This window comes from Alexandromys fortis, unplaced genomic scaffold, assembly GCF_014885135.2.
Source record: "Alexandromys fortis isolate MF-2015 unplaced genomic scaffold, M_Fortis_MF-2015_v1.1 scaffold_16, whole genome shotgun sequence".
Classification (NCBI taxonomy): domain Eukaryota; kingdom Metazoa; phylum Chordata; class Mammalia; order Rodentia; family Cricetidae; genus Alexandromys; species Alexandromys fortis.
Genome location: NW_026067893.1, coordinates 13,927,277 through 13,949,055, shown reverse-complemented (window position 1 = coordinate 13,949,055; position 21,779 = coordinate 13,927,277). Strand labels below are relative to the sequence as shown.

Here is a 21,779-nt window from a genome sequence, read left to right as displayed (position 1 = left end):
CACAGCATCCAAAAGGTAGAAGCTACTCAAGTTTTCTCAACATTACAACAGAATAACAAAATGTGAAGATACGTACAATGGAATACTATTCCACCCACAGAGGAAGTCCTGACACAGACTATACATGCTGAAGCACAAATATGATTCTGATATGAAGTTAGGGCAGTCAAATTATGAAAATCAGAAAACAGGATGCTGATTGCCAGGTGCTAGAGGTAGGGGTTAGGATGGGGGCATTTAAAGAGTACCTAGTTTGGGTTAGGACTCTAGCTAAGTGGCAAAGGCTCGACTTTGAGTCCCCAGAACCACTCATGAATACATAAAGTTCTGGAAATGGATGATGGTAGTGGTTGCACAACAATATAAATATACTTAATGTCAAGGAATTATATGGTTAAAAGTAATTAAAATTTCAGCTGAAGAGATGTCTTAGCAATTAAGAGCACTGGCTGCTCTCCTGGACGACCTGGGTTTAATTTCCAGCACCCACATGGTAGATGACAACTATCTGTAACTTCAGTCCCAGGAAATCTGACCCTCGTCTGCCGTCTTCTGACCACGTCTGGACACACAGACGTGATGATGGTGATGATGACAATGATTGAGGATGATGGAGAGGAAACACAGAGCAGAATATTCCAAGAGGGGTTTAAACTGAGTTTAAGAAGGGCATGTGAAAATCACCCTCACCTTCAACAATCCTTACCTGAATCTCCTAAACCAAGAGTCTTAAACTGCACTACAGTTCACAGTCCTCGCTATGACAGTATGCAAAACCTCACTTTGCAGTGTAAACCAAATTAGGGCAAAACAGATGATTCGCCACATGGGTTTCAGGGCTTGGTTTGTTTCTAGCTGTAGTCTTAGTAGACTGGGAAACATTGACTATTAAAATAAATGATGCTTCTAGTCACCAAGTAAACAACATTACTATGGCTTCACTTTAGTGCAGTGTTGTAATGTGTGTAATGTTTCCTAATTTAGGGGAGTCGATCAGGGTCTGATTAACACAAGCAGGGCTAACTGATAAATTCTAACTACATCGAGGGCAGACAACTATAAGCCATGGCCACGTAGTCCCTGCTGTTTATGTGTCATCAGCTCAGGGCCCTGCTCAAATCTTTTTCTTTAGTCTCAATTTACCCTATACTTTAGTCTAAATCCACTTCTCGGTAACCAGGTTGCATCCTTCTGCCGAGTGCCTGAACATGAAACTGTGACTCCTTTCAATTCGTCAGTTCTCACTTTATTAAGAGAACCTTTAAGTAGGAGGCAGATATTGAAGCCCAATCGGGTGCATGAAAAAAGAGAGTCGGGGAGACCTTACACTTCCTTCTCAGTTCTAATTCTCTAATTCTGCCTTTTTTGTTGTTGTTGTTTTTGTTTTTCGAGATAGGGTTTCAGTGAAGCTTTGAAGCCTGTCCTGGAATTAGTTCTTAGTTCTTGTAGACCAGGCTGGCCTCGAACTCACAGAGATACACCTGCCTCTGCCTCCTGAGTGCTGGGATTAAAGGCGTGTGCCACCAATGCCCAGCTAATCCTGTCTTCTTCTTTAACAGCGCTTTCTAGGCCGGGGTGGTGGTGTGCACCTGTAATCCCAGTACCAGAGAGAGATGGAAGCAGGAAGGATCATATGTTTAAGGCCAGCTTGGACTACAAAGTAAACTCAAAATCAGTCTCAGCTACTAGCACTTGGTAGGTAGCAACATGAAGATCAGGAATTTAAAACCAGCCTTGAGTACAAAATAAGTTCAAGGCCAGTTTAGGATACTGAGATCTGTCCCCTATAAACAAATGAAAACCACAGAATGTATGGGGAGAAAGAAGACAAGCCCTCTAAATGAACCTTAAGGGAACCATAGGGTATCTTACTCTTCTTATGAAAGGACACAACAGTTCCTCTGGGAGGAACAAGCTCTGCTTGTTGGTGACATCAGGTGTTCCAATTAAAATTGAAGCTCTACACAGCTGTATTTTCAAACTCTGCTAAGGATCGAACGGAAGACAGGCTTGTTTAGACACAAATGACGCTGATAACTGCAGCAGCATGACTAAGCCACGAGAGACGGTGAGAAGCAGACCAACAGCACTTGGAGCGCCAAGCCTGCGGGAGAACTTTAGCCCCCACTGCCACAACTAAAGCTTCAAAGGACAGAAGGTCTGCGGTCCTTCTGCTGCTCTCCACCTGCTGGCCAGGCTCTAAGTCATGGTGGTCCTTAGACCCACCACAGGCCAGGAGAGCCAAAGACACAGTTTTACACTGCCGTCAATTAGCTAGACACCTCCCAGCTTGGACATCGGAAAGCTTACCTGTTCTGGGGCTCTGGAAGAGCCCACTACAAGACAGCTGACAAAAGTTTGTTCACGGTGCCTTAGAAATCCTTCTTGGGTGACATCAGCACAAGTAACCTTTAGAAACAGCTAAAATAAATGTGTACACCACCGCGGCTTTCCTGATAAGCCTTTACAGCACAGTATCCCTTGGAGACTCAACAGTTCGATTTTCTGACACACTCCTGTTTCCTCAATCACCCAAAGTCACAGATACACAATACAAACTTTAAAAGAAAGACAAAGAGGCAAAAGGAAGCCTGGCTCAGTTGTGCCTTTTTATCCTCCAGGTAAGGGGATACTGAACGAGACAACTGCCTCCATCACTCTCATCCAGCACCATCAAGATCAGCTACATTAAAAAAATAAATAAAACACTTTAACTCTCGCAAGACAGAAAAATAAAAGTAACTAGGAATTACTAAGCAAGGCTCAAAACAATGAGGCTAAAAATCAAGGCCAGGTGTAATTAATGGTGCATGCCTTTAATCTCAGCACTCATCAGGAAAAGGCAAGCAGATCTAAGTCTGAGGCATGCCTGTTTTACTATTGAGTTCCAGGCCAGCCAAGAGTACATAAAGAACTCCTGTCTCAAAGTTAAAGTGGGGTGGGGTAGAAAATTGGCTCAGCAGTTAAAAGCACTTGTTTTTGCAGAGGACCCAAGTTCAATTCTTAGCACCCACATGGTGGCTCACAACTACCTAAAAACCAGGTGCAAGGGACTGCACAGCCTCTTCTGCCCTCCAGGTCCACCAGGCACATAAATGGTGTACTTACAAGTAACATAAAAATAAATAGTCAGGCAGTGGTGGTGCACGCCTTTAATCCCAGCACTTGGGAGGCAGAGGCAGGAGGATCTCTGAGTTTGAAGCCAGCCTGGACTATAGAGCAAGTTCCAGGACAGCCAGAGAAACCTTGTCTTGCGGAGAGTGGGGGGGCAGGGGGAGAGAATTACCATAGATACAGCAATTCCCCATATGGACCTATGCCTCAAAGAAGAGGAGGTACAGCCTCTTTACTTTTTTTTTTTTTATTTATTAAAGATTTCTGTCTCCTCCCCGCCACCGCCTCCCATTTCCCTCCCCCTCCCCCGATCAAGTCCCCCTCCCTCATCAGCCCAAAGAGCAATCAGGGTTCCCTGCCCTGTGGGAAGTCCAAGGACCACCCACCTCCATCCAGGTCTAGTAAGGTGAACATCCAAACTGCCTAGGCTCCCACAAAGCCATAAGAGAGTCTTGCTATATAGTCCAAGACAGTCTAGAACTCGCGAACCATCACCTACTCACCTTGGTCACCCAAGTGCTGATATTAAAGGTATGCAACACCAGAAGCAGGATCTCAAACACAACACCTATTCATAGCAGGGTCATGTAAAAAACCAAAAAGTAACAACAACTCAAGTGCCCATCAACAAGTGAATAGATAAAATATGGTGTAAAAGTACAATGAAAATATTACTTGGCCTAAGAAGGAAAGAGATTCCGGCATGCTGTCAGAAGTATGAAACTTGAAGACAGCATTCTACATAGAATGGTTACAATTTTACAGCTTCTCAGGAGCTAATGGCTGACATCAGCATCCCCATTTAATAGGTGGCAGAAAGGGTTCAGAGATGCTAATCTGCTCAAGGTCGTACGGCAAACAGTAGCAGCAGCTTTTCTCACTTAATTTCATTCCGCCTTCGAGACTGTGGGGAAAGACAGAGCAGCATAAGGCATTTCTCTGTGAACCTGGAACTCTGCATCCTGAGAGGAGGAAGCTGGGCTCACAACGTTGCAAGGCAACCAAAGTAGGGTCTTCCAAAACACACCATCTTTGAGAAGCAGCTTCCTTGCTGGCAAAGTGTATTTTGAGGCAGGTGTGATGCCAAACACCTGTCAACTCAGCCCTTTAGTAGAAGCAGAAGGAATAGGAAACAGGGGTTCAAGGTCACCTTTGGCTACATACTGAGTTCAAAGCCAGCCTGTGCTATGAGAATCTGTCTCAAGGTGGGCAAAACAAAGATATTTTAAGAAGCATATAACATACGCTACAGAGTTTAAAGGTTAAAAGATTAGAGAAGATGGCATGTGGACGAACTGGAAGGACACCCTGAGCCTGGCAATTAGTGGGTGAAAAGAGCTGTCCGGAAGGAGCAAAGGTGAACAGCTCTTAGTCTCATCAGTGTGTGTCTCTGGTCTAAATGTAGTGTTAGAAGATTCAAACACATCTCTCCAATAATATCTTAAGGAAGTTGCTGCTTCAGTCAGATACTCCATTAGCACAGTGAAGATGATGCGCTCATTCTCTGCAGGAGGCCCAGTTTGAGAACTGAAATGGGAGGGGAGGTCTGGCAGTCATGCAGACAAGGAAACGGCCATGGTGACTGGCATCTTTTCAAGGCTCAGCCCAGTTCTTCCAGTTACTTAGAGAAGGCAGAGGAACTCTAATCAGCTGCCTGGTGACCCTTGGGAAGAGTAAGGACAGCAGCCAAGGCAGAAACGATTGAAAGCAAAAGCAATGAAGTAGAAGATAAAGCAAACAGACCTCAGACAAAGAGGAGATACCTGGAAGACCTGTGTCAATACATGATAATAAACATAGCATACATTATCTTCCTATGTACCTCATACTCTAGCCCAGAACCTGGTGTTCCATTCAGACATCCAAGTCTGTCTTACTGCCCTAGGGTCACAAAGGGTAATTTGGGAGAAGAGTTTGTCATGCCAAATTCTTTTAGAAACTCACATTTCTTGTAAGGACCCACAAGTGTTTTGATTGCTTGCTAGGTGCAGACAGGCATCTTTGGTGAGCTTTATAGATGTTTGTTCAGTGTCTCTGGAGGCAGCAGGCAGTCCAGCCTCACCCCAGGCTCCCTCGGCCCAGCCCACCTAACACAAAATTTCACAGCTTTCCTCTTGTTCCCAGGGGCGACACACACTGTAGTAAATCACTTCAAAGACATTTTACTTTAAGACAGAGAGAGGGAAGATAGGAATAAACATCACACCCTGCTCTCTCACACATTAGAATCTATACAAAGTTGTAAACACGCGCTACTATTATTGGAGTGTCTGGCAAGCCTTACATCTGGAGCTAAATCAAGTTCCCCATCTGCCGGGTTTGCCTGTTTTATTCAACGTTAACTTCTTGATTGTTTGCAAAAACAATTTAATAACTGTTGAGAAAAAGGAAAATCATAGGCACAAAAGGAGGAAACAATGGGAGATAGTCAACTGAGCTCAACACCAAAACCCTTTCCCTCCCTCCCCACTTACAGACCACTCCCTCCTCTGAGAACTGCTTCCTCCTGACTCAGTGAACCCCATGTCTGACATAATTTTATCCAACAAATACAGCATTTTTTGTGACATTTCATAAGGGCTAAAAGTGACTTAGCCCCAGGGATTTTGTTTGCCTGTGTTTCTCACAAACAGAAATATCTATTTACAGTCACATGTGAGAGTCCTACATCGCCATGAAGAGACCACAGTGAAGAGCAGAGGAAACCATACACACCAAGAACACTTTGTCAGCTAAGGTGCCTGCAAAGGGCATGCAATCATCGCTCAGGTAGAAAATTCACACAACAGCCAGCACTTTGAGCTATTTCAATATGACAAAATGAAAGCCTCATGCACTCCTGCTTTTCTTGATCAGGTTTGACAATTTCTTCCACTCCTACAGGCATCAGGGCTTAAAATAGTAGTGGTGCTCAGAGTGTTCTCCTTCGGAAGGTACAATAAACCTCAGGATGAGCAAGGAACTGTGAAAGGAATTCTCATTCCTTACCTGATATTAACCAATGCGTGCGTCACCTTGCTAGCTGCTTCCTTCCACTGGCCTGCATTGGTAGAAAGCCTAAGGACTGTGGAAGGAAAGAACACAGATCTGTCAAGCTCTTGACACAAAACACAAACAGAGCCTGAGCCATTCTCCTGCTTAGAGAATAGTTCAACTACGTTCTCCATGAATTTTCTTCTTTCTCTAACTTCTCACTTTCTATCAAAGTAGTCACGTCTCCTTCCCTGCCTTGGGCTTCTCCTAGGCTCCCCCAACAATGGGCTCCAAAACTTAGTTTCTATGTTCACTTGACATAGAAAGATGAAGCCATAGCTCAGTTGACCACAAGAGCATAAAGACCTGAGTTAGGTCCCCAAAGGCCCTGAAAAATGCCTGGTGTGGTGACGCGTGCTTGTAATCCCAGCACTGGTGAGCAGGAAACAGGTGGACTTGCTGCTGGCTAGTCAGCTTAGCCTTCTTGGCAAACTCCAGGCCAATGAGAGATCCTGTCTAAAATGATAAAGTGGACAGCTCTTGAGGCATGACCTGACACTGATCTCTGGCCTCCATGTACACATGCCTGTGCAAACACAGATATCTATATAGGGGTGCCATGTTTACTATTTTCCTAATAGCAAGGGTTATACTTGGGTGGCATGGAACTATGTAGACCAGGCTAGCCTCAAACTCACAGCTCTCCTACTGGCTGAGTTGCTATCCCTTCCTGTTCCATGTGTATCTTTATAAACTACAGCCATACACCAGCCAAATAGGACAAATAATCTTTCCAGGTAGAGTGATCAGGTTTCAATCAATGAATGAGCTGTTTTGCTCCTCTAACTTACATTGAGTGACCTGCAAAATGAGTCAAAAGAAAGCGGTCACTATCTGACCAAACTTTCTTTCACAAACACACTCATGGAGGGGAGTGTGGGGGCGGAGAGAAGACAGAAAGCACAGTGAGCACATTCCCTGACAGTCATGGTCTCCGGGACACATGGGTGTTATAACCACGCCATTTATTTATTTCTTTTAAATATTTATTTATTTATTTATTTATTTGTTATGTATACAATATTCTGTCTGTGTGTATGACTGCAGGCCAGAAGAGGGCACCAGACCTCATTACAGATGGTTGTGAGCCACCATGTGGTTACTGGGAATTGAACTCAGAACCTTTGGAAGAGAAGGCAATGCTCTTAACCTCTTAGCCATCTCTCCAGCCCAACCATGCCATTTAGAATACACAAATAGCACAAGCACTCCCGGGATAAACAAATATGTTTTTACTTTTCCTGTGTTTGTAAGCACACACACACACACACACACACACACACACACACATTCGTGTGTACAAGTGCATATGCCCATACATGTGCGTATAAAGACCAAAGATGGACTTCTTCCTCTACTGCTCTGCATCTTATTATTTCTCCAACTTTTCTAATTAATGTGTGTGCTTACGGAGGTGAGAGGACAATTATTAGAAGTTGATTCTCTTCTTCTACCATGGGTTCCAAGGACTGAAGGTTATCAGGCTTAGAGGCAGGTACCTTTGCCTGCTGAGCCATCTAGCTGGCCCCTCAACCTTATTTTTTTGATACAGAGTCTCTTACTAAATCCAGAAGGCACTGCCTGATTAAACTAGTGTCAAGACAAGTCTCTGGATCCTCCCGTCTTCATCTCCCCAGCGCGGGTTACAGGTGCACAGTCACACCTGGATCCTCCCGTCTCTGTCTCCCCAGCACGGGTTACAGGTGCACACAGTCACAGCTGGCTTTTTAATGTGGAGACTGCTGACTCTGGTCTTCATGCTGGTGTAGCAAACATTTTACCTATTGAACCAACTTCCCGTCTCCTAAACATGTTCTTAAAGACTGTTGGGTTACAGAGATAAATGTGTGGAGTGTTTTCAAACTATCAGGTATTACACAAAGGTTACATATAATACAGCATACAGATAAGTGTTGCGTAATAATTTCCTCTGAGATTCAAACATTCCATTCTGCAGGGAAGCTCCTTAAGCAGGAAGGTGAACAATTCAAAGGAACTTCAGGAAGTCTCTAAAACTGACCATATTCACTAGGCCCCTAGCTTATAAAGTAAATAAGCCAAACTTGTGAGAGTCACTTGAAAACAAGCCAAGTTACAAAAAGGTCTCTTAGATGGGCCAAGCTACAAAGAAGACCCAGAGAATAAACCAACTGCCTGAAGAAACAAACCAGCTGAACTGCCTAAAAGAGGCTTAGACCAGAGTCCCTCGGAAAGGTCACTTTCCAACCTGCTGAACGGCCTGCAGCCTAAGCAGCATGCTCCAGGATTCCAGCTTTCCTGAGCAGTCACTAGTGCTGGGTTGGGCCTTATGCAGCTAGCTGTCTTCAAGCCATTTCTGCTCCTGTAAGTAGCTCCTCACCCAAACGCACAGATTTCCCAAGTGAGACTTTGGTGGTATCTGTACTTTGGTCTATCCTGGGCTTCCTATCTAGGGTGAGTAGACGCGTGTGTTATCTCCTACTTCCTATCAGGGTGAGTAGACGTGTGTTATCTCCTACTTCCTATCAGGGTGAGTAGACGTGTGTGTTATCCCCTACTTCCTATCTGAGTAGACGTGTGTGTTATCCCCTACTTCCTATCAGGGTGAGTAGACGTGTGTGTTATCCCCTACTTCCTATCTGAGTAGACGTGTGTGTTATCCCCTACTTCCTATCAGGGTGAGTAGACGTGTGTGTTATCCCCTACTTCCTATCTGAGTAGACGTGTGTGTTATCCCCCTTCAAAAGTCTTGTCACACAAGAATAGGAAACCCAGAATCAGAGAAAACAAGTGATTGTTGTTGTTAGGGAGGTTGTTAGTTTGTAGAATTTTGATTTGCTTTTAAACATTTATTTAAGAGAGAGAGAGTGTGTAAGTGTGTCTGTGTGTATGTACATACATACACCTACCTGTACATGAGTCTAGTGATCGGAGGCTAAAAGAGAATGTCAAAACTGGAATGGAAGTTTTAGGTGGTTGTGAGCCACTGACGTAAGTGCTGGGATCCAAACTCCAAGTCCTCTGCAAGAACAGCAGGTTCTCTTAACTGTAGAGTCGTCTCTCTAGCCCAGTTTTTGTTTTTTTGAAACAGGGTCTCAGACTGGGATTCATTATACAAACCAAGATTCAGGCAATCTTCTGGCCTCAGGTAGCCTCCTGAGTGTGGGGTTACATATATGAACCACCATGGGTAGCTTCATCATTCACAAATGCTTATCAGAGCTGGAACCTGAACCTTGAAAGAATGTTCTATTGAGAGCTGCTGTCTGAACCTGGGAGGAAGGGATGGTTCTATGTCTGGTACTTGTGAAGGAGTGAGTAACACCATGACCTCTCAAGTCCACTGTTAGGCCCACATCTAGTCCTTGCTGCCTGCAAGAAAATAACAATACCTGTGGGAGCCCACAGAAGCGGATCTGTTCCACCTTGACCAAAGGTCAGAGAAGCCTATTCCTGTATGACAGGAGGTTGGACCCAGGGAGTGGCTGCTTACAGGATGCTTGGTCTAAGCATGTCCTGCCTAAACAACAGAATGCTTAACTCATATAGTTGCCTGCTGTCTCAGGCACTCAGATTATCTGAAGCAGACAATTGCTCTGTTTGTTCTTTGTGTCATGTTAAAACAGTCTTTTGCCTCCCCCCCTTTTGGGATCGGGGTAATAAAAGCATATGGAAAATAAACACGGGTGAATTCAGTACTCACTGGGTGTGCTCCCACTGCCATACTATGCCTCTGTACTTCTTTCGTGTGTGTGTGTGTGTGTGTGTGTGTGTGTGTGTGTGTGTAGAAATGTGCACGTCAAAGACAGAGTATAATCTAGGATGTTATTCTTTACGGATGCTATCTACCTCATTTGTTGTTTTTGTTTATTGGCTTTTGGAGACAGGGTTTCTCTGTATAACTCTGGCTGTCCTGAAACTCACTTTGCAGACCAGCCTCGAACTCACAGAGATCCACCTGTCTCTGCCTCCCAAGTGCTGGGATTAAAGGCGTAAGCCACCACCACCGGGCTGCTGCCTCAAATTTTGAGAGAGGGTCTTTCACAGGCTTGAAGCTCACCAAATAGGCCAGGCTAGACAGCCAATAAAGCCGTCTTTATTGGGATGTGCCTGTGTCCACCCCGACAGCATGTATCAGCACACGCAGCTCAGTAAATGCGCACCAGGGGTCAAACCCAGATCCACATGCTGTGAGACACATATCTGGCGGACTGGGGCAATTCCCAGTTCTTCACTCACTCTTTCTCCACCGTCTTACTGGAACTCACTGAATCCACAGCTTCTCTCTAGCATATGCATCCTTCCTCCTCTTCCCCCCTCCCCCACGCCTCTCCACATCAACAGGCAGGGAGCTATACGGCTTTCCCCTGAGAAGAAATCTGAGTCCCACACAGATTCTCCTGTTGCCTAAGAAGAGGACAGGGCTTTGTTTGTTTATTGTTTTAAGACAAGGTATACTTTTATTGCTTTGGCTTTCCAAAAACTCACCATGTAGACCAGGCTAGCCTCAAATTACATGCTAATGAGTGCTGGAGTTAAAGTCACATACTACCATGCCTGGCTGTGATGTGTTTATTTCTATAGCATCCACCTAAAGAATCTTTTGTAGCATTTTCTTGGTATGTACCAGACAGACAAGGTACAGGGAGAAGAAGAACGAGCAAATCCTTACCCATGGAGTAGAGGTTATCAAAGCTCTGGTGCATGCGAATAATTTCATAGTAAAGCTCATCGTAGCTGCTGGGTGTTGGCAGGAATGTGTCACCATATGTGATAAACATGTTAAACAGGTTCACAATCTGAAAAAGAACCAACAGCCCATATACAGACATCAGGTGGTGAAGCTCAGAAAAGCATTACTAGTGGTATGCTATAGCCATCTCTTACTGGTTTGCAACAAAACAAAATTTTGGGGATTTTTTTATACTGACTGTAAAATCATTATTAAAAATTCACTTATATAAACTGATAAATTATATTAAATAAAAGCAATATCCAAAGCATTGTGTTTCTTACTTATTCTCTACCTTCATTCTTATCTATGCTTATGAAACTAATTTACATGCATGTGAAGGGAATACCACACAATAGGGTGCTATCGCACATCGTAGCCCTGCATGACTGCTGTCATGCTGAGAGCTGACAATCGGCATCGTTCTACATATCTTGGGTGTCGTTCTGCAATTTGCAGATACAACAAATCAGCATGTTCATCCCCCATGAAATACTGAACATTTACAAGCTGGGTAGACAATTAAATGGTTTGGTGGCCTCTTTCTCCCCTGAATTACCAGCCAGATAAGCATTTTTATGTACCCTTCAGAAGCCAAGCACAGCGATGATGGAACCACTTATCTGGCTAGGAAGCTACAAAGAGACTGCAGTGGTACATACAGTATAGTTTCTTGGTGGGATCAAGCTCAGTAATCATACACAGGTGTAACCTGTATCCATGCCTCCCAGGCCAAATACATGCATAAAAGTGAGGACCATCAGGTTTAAGACTCTCATCCATAAACAAACTACAGCTTAGATCCCAGACCTCAGTTCCTGTTACAAAGCAGTCCATTTCTGCCTTACTATATTAGCTTCAGAAAAACATGCATTTTTATTAAAACTCACCATAAGGGCCAATGTAAAAATGTTGTGTTTGGCCAAAAGTACAGTTTCATTTGACATAAGGAACTTCAGCAAGTTTATCAAGGCTTCAAAGAAAAAAAAAAACAGTAAGTTATTCAAATCATAATCAATATAATCAGTAAAAGTAAGGGCCAGCAAGAAGACTCAGTGAGCAAAGGTACTTGCTACCAACTGTGATGGTCTCATTGATTCCAGGGTGCACACATAGGAGAGAACTGGCACCCACATGCTGTCCCCTAACCTTCACACGTGTCCACATACACACACACACACACACACAAATAAATAAATAAAATAAAAAATTAAGTAAATAAAAACAAACTAGGTCTATAGAAATCTATAGGTCTGAAGTAAGTCTCAGCAACCAAGGCCTTTTTAAAACTGTTAACATATGACAGTATGTGTGTACAGGTGAACGTGTGTGTGTGTGTGTGTGTGTGTGTGTGTAAAATAGGCTCTTAATAAAACACCACCATTTCACTGTGGTCAGGAACACTGGCACCTACTTTTCTCTAACAGCTGCCTTCTGGTGCCTATCACCCGATAGCTTTCACCCTCCCCCAATCACAAGCATTGGTAATCACTACTCTGCATCAAGATCAGCATTTTCTAAACTTCCCCGTCTGAGAGAGAACACAGTATTTGTCTTTCTGTGTCTGGCATATTTCACTGGCATACATCCTCCAATTACACCCAATTTCCATCTGGCTACAAATGATAGGATTTGATTCTTTCTCGGGCTAAGTAATTTCCCACTCCTATATTCATACTGTTTTTTGGTGGGAAGGAGGAACTGTTGTGGTTGGAATACTTGGTCCCCAGTTGCTGAACTGCTCGGGAAGGGTTAGGAGGTGTAGTGTTGTTGGAGCAAGTGTGTCACTACAGGTAGGTTTGGCTTTGTTTTTTGTTTTTCTTTTTTGTTTTGTTTTTTGTTTGTTTGGGTTTTTGAGATAGGGTTTCTCTGTAGCTTTGGAGCCTGTCCTGGAACTAACTCTTGTAGACCAGGCTGGCCTCGAACTCACAGAGATCCTCCTGTCTCTGCCTCCCGAGTGCTGGGATTAAAGGCGTGCACCACCACCGTCCAACAACAGGTAGGTTTTGAAGGTTTCAAAATACTTGCACCATTCCCAGTGTCTCTCTCTCTGTTTCCTGCTTCTGAATCAAGATATGAGCTCTCAGCTGTTCCTATTGCTATGCATTTGCTCAGCCATAATGGACTCTTAGGCTGGCTAGTTTTATCAACTTGATATTCACTAGAGTCATCTGAGAGAAGGGAACTTCAAGTGAGAAAACGCGTCCATAAGATTGGGCTACAGGCAAGTCTGTAGGGTATTTTCTTAATTAGTGACTAAGTGGGAGAGCCCAGCCCATTGTGGGAGGGGCCACCCCTGGGCTGTCGATCCTGGGTTCTATAAGAAAGCAGGCTGACTAAGCCGTGATGAGCAAGTCAGTAAGCAGCACCCCTCCACGGCCTCTGCATCAGCTCCTGCTCCAGGTTCTAGTCCTGCTTGCATTCCTGCCCTCAGGATTTTGATGATGAACTAACTGTATTGTGGAACTGTGAGTAATAAACCCTTTCTTCCCCAAGTTGTTTTGGTCATGGTGTTTCATCACAGCAATAATAACACTAAGACAACGCTACACTCTGAAACCATGACACCAATCAGAGGCTGTCTTGTATAAGTTGCCTTAGTCATGGTGTTTTGACACAGCAATAGAAAAGACAGACAGAATTTGGCCCACAGTCCATTTTGGACTCAAATTCAGAATCCTCCTGCCTCTGTCCCTGAGTGCTAGGATTATAGACACATGCTACCATGCCTACTATACCATATAAATTTATGTGTATGTATACACAAACACATAACACATACATGAGGGGAGGGCAGGCTGGCCTCCAACTCTCTATGTAGTTGAGAATGAAACTTGTATTCGGTAAGCCCAGGGCCACGAAAATCTAAGTATGTGTTCTACCACTAAGCTACAACTCCAGACCTTGCCCATTACTTTTTGTATTTTTTTTTAATTGATTTTTATCCCTTGTCCCTTTTTTTTTCTTTGAGGCAGGTTTTCTCTGTAGCTTTGGAGCTTGTCCTGGAACTAGCTCTTGTAGACCAGGCTGGCCTCGAACTCACAGAGATCTGCCTGCCTCTGCCTCCCGAGTGCTGGGATTAAAGGTGTGCGCCACTGTGGCCTGGCCCCCTTGCCCATTTTTAACTACACTTCCACCCTCTTCTCCTATCCTCATGTAGCGTAGACCAGCCTCAAACTTGGTGGGGTTTTTTGTTTTGTTTTGTGTTTTTTTGGTTTGTTTCTTCATTTTTCTTTTTTGAGACAAGGTTTCTCTGTGTAGTTTTGGAGACTATCCTAGAAGTAGCTCTGTAGACCACGCTAGCCTCAAACTCACAGAGATCCCCATGCCTCTGCTTCCCCAGTTCTGAGATTAAAGGCCTCTACCATACCAAACTCAAAAAAGAAAAAAATCTTTAAAACAAAAGTCTTTAATCTTTTCTCAGTTTGATAATTTCTCTCCCATTTTGTAGGTTGTCTGTACTGCTTTTATTTTTCATATGTGTAGTCTAGTATAATCCTACTTGTCGTTTTTTGTTTTTATTGTATGCACTCTTGGGGCCTTTTATCCAAGATCTTTTACTTATTTCCAATAGAGGAGATTGCACTAAGGGCCTTGTACCTAATAGATAAGTCTCTAGCACCCACTGAGCTACAACCATTTTTTTTTTATTTTTTTGTATGTTTGTGGGGGTATGTACATATGATGTATGTCCAGGTTTGTTCATGCCATGACATGTGCATGGGGACAAAGGACAATATTGGGTGTCTGTTTCTTCGTTGTTTTTATTTGTTTGTTTTTGTTTTTCGAGACAGGGTTTTGCTGTAGTTTTGGAGCTTGTCCTGGAGCTAGCTCTTGTAGACCAGGCTGGTCTCCAACTCACAGAGATCCGCCTGCCTCTGCCTCCCGAGTGCTGGGATTAAAGGCATGCGCCACCACTGTTCAGCTCCAAGATCTTTTAAAAGTGTCACGAGCCATTTCCCCCCTAAAAATCATTACAGGAACCATCACCCTGGGGAGTCTGCAGAGAACCCCACACCCATAATTATGTTCTATTGACAGAACCTGCCCCACACCCAATTAACTTATCTGTTAGCGGAATGCGCCTCACATTCCAGCTATCCAGGGAACCAGGTGTGGCAACTCGTGACTTCTTGGCCTACCCGTCCGAATGTAACCTGGCCTACGTGACCTGCCCACCAAGTCCTCATGCAGGGCCTATATTAGCAGCAACCATGATCCTAATAAAGGGGGCTTTGACAAATCTGCTTGGCCTCCTTCTTCTGTCTTAGCTCATTCCCTTCCAGATAGCACCCCTCCGTGACCCTGGAATAACTGATTGCAGGGTGGGTTACAAACCCCTAGACTGAGTAACCCACCCAACGCAATCGACATAAAAGCTGATTAAAGTCTGTGCAATGTAGCTCGGTGCTGGACAGTTTGCCCAGCACAGACATGGCCCTGGTTCAATCTCTAGCACAGACAAAATGGTATATTTAAGACAAGTAGGCCAGTGTGGAATCACATACCTGTAATCTTAGCACTTTGGTGGTAAAGACATGAATGTTAACGAATTCAAGGCCAGCTTCAGCTACACAGTAGATCAAGGCCGGCCTGGGCTAAATACACCATGTCTTTTTAAAACAGAAAAAAAAAAAAAGCAAAGCACCACTCTTCCAGGTGCATGTCTGCTTATCTGCCCATGTAAGGTTTGAAAAAAGTCTACTTCTCTTTACCATTTCTTACAAGCAATTAAGCTCAGAAATGTGATTGCTCAACTGACATCCTAGTGTTCCAAATTTCCTCCCACATGGTGATTTCCCCATCAAACTTTCGCAATTTACAAGTAAAAATAAGGTCCCCTTCCTCCTCAGACTGCTAGCATCTACTGTCAACAAGTTTCAGTATCATGTCTGTTTCAAATATCACTAGAAGGGCCATGTATATATCTAAATGTCCCCAGATGTGGCAGATACACTGCATAACCCACAGCTGTACAACTACGCTATGGAAAGACAGCTCGTGAAGAGACAGTTAAAAGTTCCTCCAGGTGTGGTGGCACACACTTGTAATCCCAGCTACTTTGGAGGCTAGGACCCTTTAGATACAGGGTCTCTCTAAGCTGCAGGCTGATCCAAAGTCTAGGCCTACAAAGGCAACTTAGTAAGACCCTGTATCTAAAGGGTTGGCCTTGGCAGGCATAGGCAGGAGGACCATTGTGAATCTTAGGCCACCAGAATTATATAATAAGTTACAGGCCAGCACAGGTTATTGAATGAGACCTTTTCTAAGCTAAAAAAAAAAAAATCAACTCCCCAGCAATGAAGCATGTCCTAGCTCAATCGTAGAGCAATTACCTAGTGTGCATGAACCTGTGTTCAATCTCTAGTACCACAACATTAATTTTTTTTAAAGATTTTTTCATTGCATTTAAGTGCACATGAGCCCCCATGCCCTTGGATCCCCTGTAGCTAGAGTTCTAGTTAATTGTGCTGGGAACCAAATTCTAGTCCTCTGCAAAAGCAGTCCACATTTCTAACCAATGAGAAACATCCAGCCCAAGAGGAAAAAAATTTTTTTAAGTGTCCTAGTTGTTCAAACAAAAGTGTAGCTTGTTCTGTTGCTTTGTCAGCAATGTCATTCAGCAGAAAGGCTTTTCTGGACCTGACACTCAGAAGAGAGATCGCAAACTGAAGCACTCTGCATAAACAGAAGCCCTATTAAGTCCTAGGATAACTTTGCAACTCTAAAGACACCCCCCCTTTTTTGAGACAGGATTTCTCTGTGTAGTTTTAGAGCCTGTCCTAGACCATGTTGGCCTTGAACTCACAGAGATCCCCCGCCCCTGCCTCTGCCTCCCGGGTGCTGGGGTTAGAGGTATGAGGCCTGCGCCACCACCGGCCTCTAAAGAGCTTTTTGCAAAAGAAATTTTCAGTTGTCTTGCACCCTTTCAGCAAGCACAGTGGTTCTCAGCCTTCCTACTGCTGCCACCCTTTAGTACAGTTCCTCATGCTGTGCTGACCCCCAGCCATAACATTATTTCTTTGCTACTTCGTAACTGTAATTTTGCTAGTTATGAATCGTAAATACCAGTGTTTCCCAATAGTCCTAGACTGCCCCTGTGAAAGGGTCCTCTGATCTACAGGTTGAGAACTACTGACCTAGGACATCTGTCTATGGATCAAATCCGACTTCTGTGTCCATCCGGCCTTGCCTTGGACCTACTACTGCCCATCTCAGTGAGAAAGAAGAGAATTGACTACAGACTCAGGTCCTCTCCTGTCCTGAACCTCCCTTGTGCCCACCCCTGAAGAAAGCCTTGGTCTTTTCTTCTCCTTGAACCTGACACTCTAGTTTTCTTGGCTAGGCTAGGAAAAAAGCAAGCATCAAGGACCCTCTGGCCTCCCCAACACCAACCCATCCAGTCCCACGCTCAGGGCTGGATTACAGGCATGCATGTGATTGTTACGTGGGTGCTGGGATTTGAACTCCTCATAATTGTGCAGCAAGGTCTTTTAACTGCTAGATCATCTCTCTGTACCCTAATTAGTTAATTTTTGAGGAAAGATCTCAAAGTAACCCAGGCATTCACAATCTTTCTGCCTCTGTCTTCCTACCAAATACTAGGATTTGGAGCACACCACCATGCCAAGATTTTCTAAAATCACATCTTTTTTTGGTCAGCAAAGAAGTCCATTCTCGGTGCTAGAGAGATGGCTTAGTGGTTAAGAGCTCTGGCTGCCCTTCCAGAGGACCCAGGTTCAATTCCCAGCACCCACATGACAGCTCACAACTGTCTGTAACTCAAGTTCCAGATATGGCATCCTCATACCAACACACATAAAATAAAGTTAAATAATTTTGAAAGAAAAAAAAAAAGAAGTCCATTCTCCTATGCTGCCTGCAATTTGCATGATGGTTACTGCTCTTAAAGAGGTTTGTGTGCTTTGGTTTGGCGCAGGGAGAATGGAGTAGAAGTGACTCCGCAGAAGCTGCCTGCACAGAACACTGCTCATGTGCTGTCCTCTCACAGCACAGGGGAAGAAACAGCAGGCAAGGACAGCACAGCCTGGCTGTGCCTACAATTTGTTCTAAAAGCTCATCAATCCCTTCAAATAGCATGGAGACAGAGACAAAGAAGGCAGGCACCGGATTCGTGTACTCTACTCCTGTCTCTAGGATTTTGTGATGGAAGGGCAAATGACAGGTAGCTTTTCTGATGGTGTCTGTTAACAAGTAACCTACTGGACTGGGCTCAAGCAGGGATGGTACGGGTAGCCCCACAGGCACCCATGATAGATCACAGTCTTCTTAGCTCCTACTAGGAGCTCTGAGAATAAAGGTGGCTAGGTAAGAGCCACATGGAAATGACAACCTCAGCCCAAACTTCCATCCTTGCTGAAGATCACTTTGCTAGGCTATGTGGAGCTGCTCACTGACAGAGTGCCTGGGGGTAAGATTACAGCTGACCCTGCTCAGCATCCCAGAAAGATAGGTCTGTTGGGAAGACCTGCCTCCCAAGTCTATCTTGCCTTAAACAAACAATCTCAGAAAAGGATAGACTGCAGAACCACATAGCCCCTAGAGCTGTAATAATTTCCTCACTCCGAAGCCCCTCCTCTTGCCCCTATAAAGAGGCCCCCTTCCCCCCCCACTCCCCCGCAGGCCCCTGGGTTTCTAAGGAGAGAGGCTGATCCTCATTAGACACTGCTCTGTCCACCTGCTGTCTTCACACTGCCCCCAAAACCCTACACCCTTCTCTCTCTCAACACCGAACAGACTTCATGAACTCACAGGAGACAAGAGAAAGAGAAGGGTAGAACATGAGCTGTAGAGAAAGTCATGACTTTTAAACATATCCAATCCACAATGGCGAAGATGCAGCTCCAGCAGTGGCTGTGTGGCAATTAAAGGGCAGGAAGTCTGGAGGGCAGGAAGTCTGGAGGGCAGGAAGTGGGAGCAATTGTGTTCTTGCAATGGATTACTACTGATTTAGATTTAGGAATGACAAAGTGATAAAATGGGGAAAAAGAAGAGTAATTCTAGTACAAGTCAACAACTACCTTGCATCTGAATTGCTGCAGACACAGGCAGAGCTGGATAGTGGGGGAGTCCAGCACGGAAGGCTTCGGTGTGTGCGAGATGCTTTGTGTGTCACATGCTACAAAGACCTGTTTACCCTGATGATTCAAGTCACATATCAATCTCCTGTCCCCCAGAAAGTGAGATAAACCCCTAGAGTCAGTCTGTGGGTTATGATCCTTTGGGGGTAAAAAGACCCTTTCACGGGGTGTCCTAAGACTATCAGAAAACAAATATTTACATTATGACTCATAACAGCAGCAAAATTACAGTTATGAAGTAGCAATGAAAGTAATGTTATGGTTGGGGTCCCCACAACTTAAGGAACTGTATTAAAGAGTCGCAGCAGTAGGAAGGCTGAGAAGCACTGCCCTAGAGGGTATTTCTTTTTGTTTGTTACAAGGCTGGGGACTGAACCCAGGACAACTCACACACTAGGTGAGTGGCTGAGCTACTGAGGCTGATCTAGAGGGATGTCCGCAGTGAGCTAAGATAAACAAAGTAACCTTAAACTTGGCTCCAAAAAGTCTATGATAATAAAGACCATGACCCTCTCTAAGAGAGAATGTTCCTTATATCCTATAAACACTGACTTCATACACACTACATCAATTATACGGACACCACTAAGCACACATGTTCTCTTCCCCCTTCTGCCTTAGTATGAGGGGAGTTCTAAGTCTGAAAGGCTTTGACCTAGCTGAGAAGAAATTTCCAGAAAAAAGATTCTCATTTAATCCAAATTCTCATGTTTTAGAAATGAAAAAGACCTACCCTACCCCATTCTCACCCACTGATGGTTAATCAAACTGATAATGAGTCAATTTGACTGCATTTAGAATCACCATGGAAACACACCTCTTGGTATATCTTATAAGGTATTTCCAGAAAGGTATAACTAAAGAGGAAAGACACAAACTGATGACTGTGGGCATTAGGGGTGGGGTCCTGGACTGAAGAAAAAGGAACAAGAGCATTCGTCTCTCTCCCTTTACTAGAGACACACGGAGACTAAATGCCCCCACTCCTGCCACTGTGCCTTCTCTGCCATGATGGACTGTATCCCTAAGGAAAACCTTCCTAAGCTGCTCCTCTTCAGAAACTTAGTCATAGCAAAGTAAAATAGCATGCATACCAAATTAGGTAGTGATAAAACTGGGACCAGAGGCTAGCCTCCAACTCGGTGTTCTCTGCATCACCGAACAATGGATGAGTCCGAGAGTAAAGGAGCAATCCAAGTGCTGGGATTCCAGGCCTAAACCACTGCACTTGGTACAGTGTCCGTCGCTGCCTCTCCCCCACCACCTCCTCTTCTATCTCTTCCTCTTTTGCATGTGTGTAGATACAACGCACACATGCATTTATATCTATGTAGAGGTGCTGTGGGATAACCCTTCTGTTCACTACAAATATATGTTGCTCTCACTGATTGGTAATAAAAGCTACTTTGGCCTATAATAAGGCAGAAAATATAGCTAGGTAGGAAAGCCAAACTGAATACAGGGAGAGAGAAGTGCAAAGTTGAGAGAGACACATGCTAGCCACCCAAGAAACAAGATGCCAGCTGACCAGTAAAAGTCATGGTCACATGACAATACACAGATTAATAGAAATGGGTTAATTTAAATGTTAAGAGTTAGTTAGTAATAAGCCTGAACCATAGGCCAAGCAATTTGTAATTAATATTAAGCCTCTGGGTAACTATTTAGAAGCAGCTGCTGGATACGGCAGGACCGAGAAACATCTGATGATATGGAGGTTCAAGAGGAACTAGGAGACAGCCTTGGGCATCTCTTCCTCAGGAGCTGTCCACCTCAGTTATTTGAGACAAGGTCTTTCACTGGGATCTGGAGCTTGTTGGTTAGGCAATGCCAGCTGGTCAGTGACCTCAGGGATCCTCCTGTTTCTGCCTCTACAGTGCTGGGATTACAAACTTGTGCCATGACACCCAGCTTCTTACAAAGGTGACTTGTGTTACGTACTGATGAACTCAACTCTTACACACATAATTATCAAGTAAAACTGTTCCTAATTTCCTCACTCAGAGCTGACTCTCAAAATTATGTCCTATACACAGAATATGATTGGATAATGGGCTATACAAGAAGGCAGAGTAACCTTCATGCAAAATCAGAACCAAAACAAATAAAAGCTGGACAAAAACAATAACCAAGTTTATTCCTCTGCAATTAAGGCATAAACCTTTGCCCAGAGCTTAGATAGCAGGCCAAGGAAAAACCTTATGTCAGGGGCAGTTTCAAGGACAATAGAGAATGGGTGATCAGGCTCTCAATGACAGCACATAAGCAGCATAGAGATTGTGCTGGCTGTTTCTGGCTCACCCTCTTCATACAATTCATTTTTAGAAAACTGCCCTTGATCTTCTTGTCCATTGAATGCCAGCTGGGCACATGACCAGCCAAACTGTTCCTAGGATAGCCACAAAAGCAGCAGTACATGGAAGGAAAAATTAAGATAACCACAAAAGACAAGGGAGTGATTATATAAAATTAGTATTGTTAATTAGTCATATGTCTGTAAGTGTTTGCAATCCAGTATGGTACATGTTGTAGCCATTGAGAAGATACAAGAGACAGAATGTGCTTTTTATTCCTCTTTAGTTTAACCCTTTACCATGCTTCTTGCTGTTAGATAATAAAGGAAGCAGGGATGGGACGGGGAAGAGTGCTAACCCAAGTCTCAGCCTCACTACAGGCCCGGCCCTTTTGATACCTGCTCTGAAAGGTTTCCAAAGAACAACTTTATTCCACTGGGACTCAAATTTGGTCCAAGGCAGGGGTGGTGGCACACCCCTTTAATCTCAGCAGTAAGAGGAAGAGATGGGCAGATCTCTGTGAGT

At 44.2% G+C, this 21,779-nt stretch overlaps 1 protein-coding gene across 1 annotated transcript in view; it reads right to left on the bottom strand.

Moving 5' to 3' along the window:
- Armh3 (armadillo like helical domain containing 3) overlaps nt 1-21,779 on the bottom strand; it is a 190,533-nt gene that overhangs the window by 67,766 nt on the left and 100,988 nt on the right. Inside the window, exons 19-21 of the mRNA XM_050146060.1 lie at nt 11,749-11,831; nt 10,799-10,925; nt 6,103-6,178 (exon numbers count right to left, since the gene is read on the bottom strand). Coding sequence (XP_050002017.1) covers nt 6,103-6,178; nt 10,799-10,925; nt 11,749-11,831 — 286 coding nt within the window. The remainder of the gene's footprint in view (nt 1-6,102; nt 6,179-10,798; nt 10,926-11,748; nt 11,832-21,779) is intronic.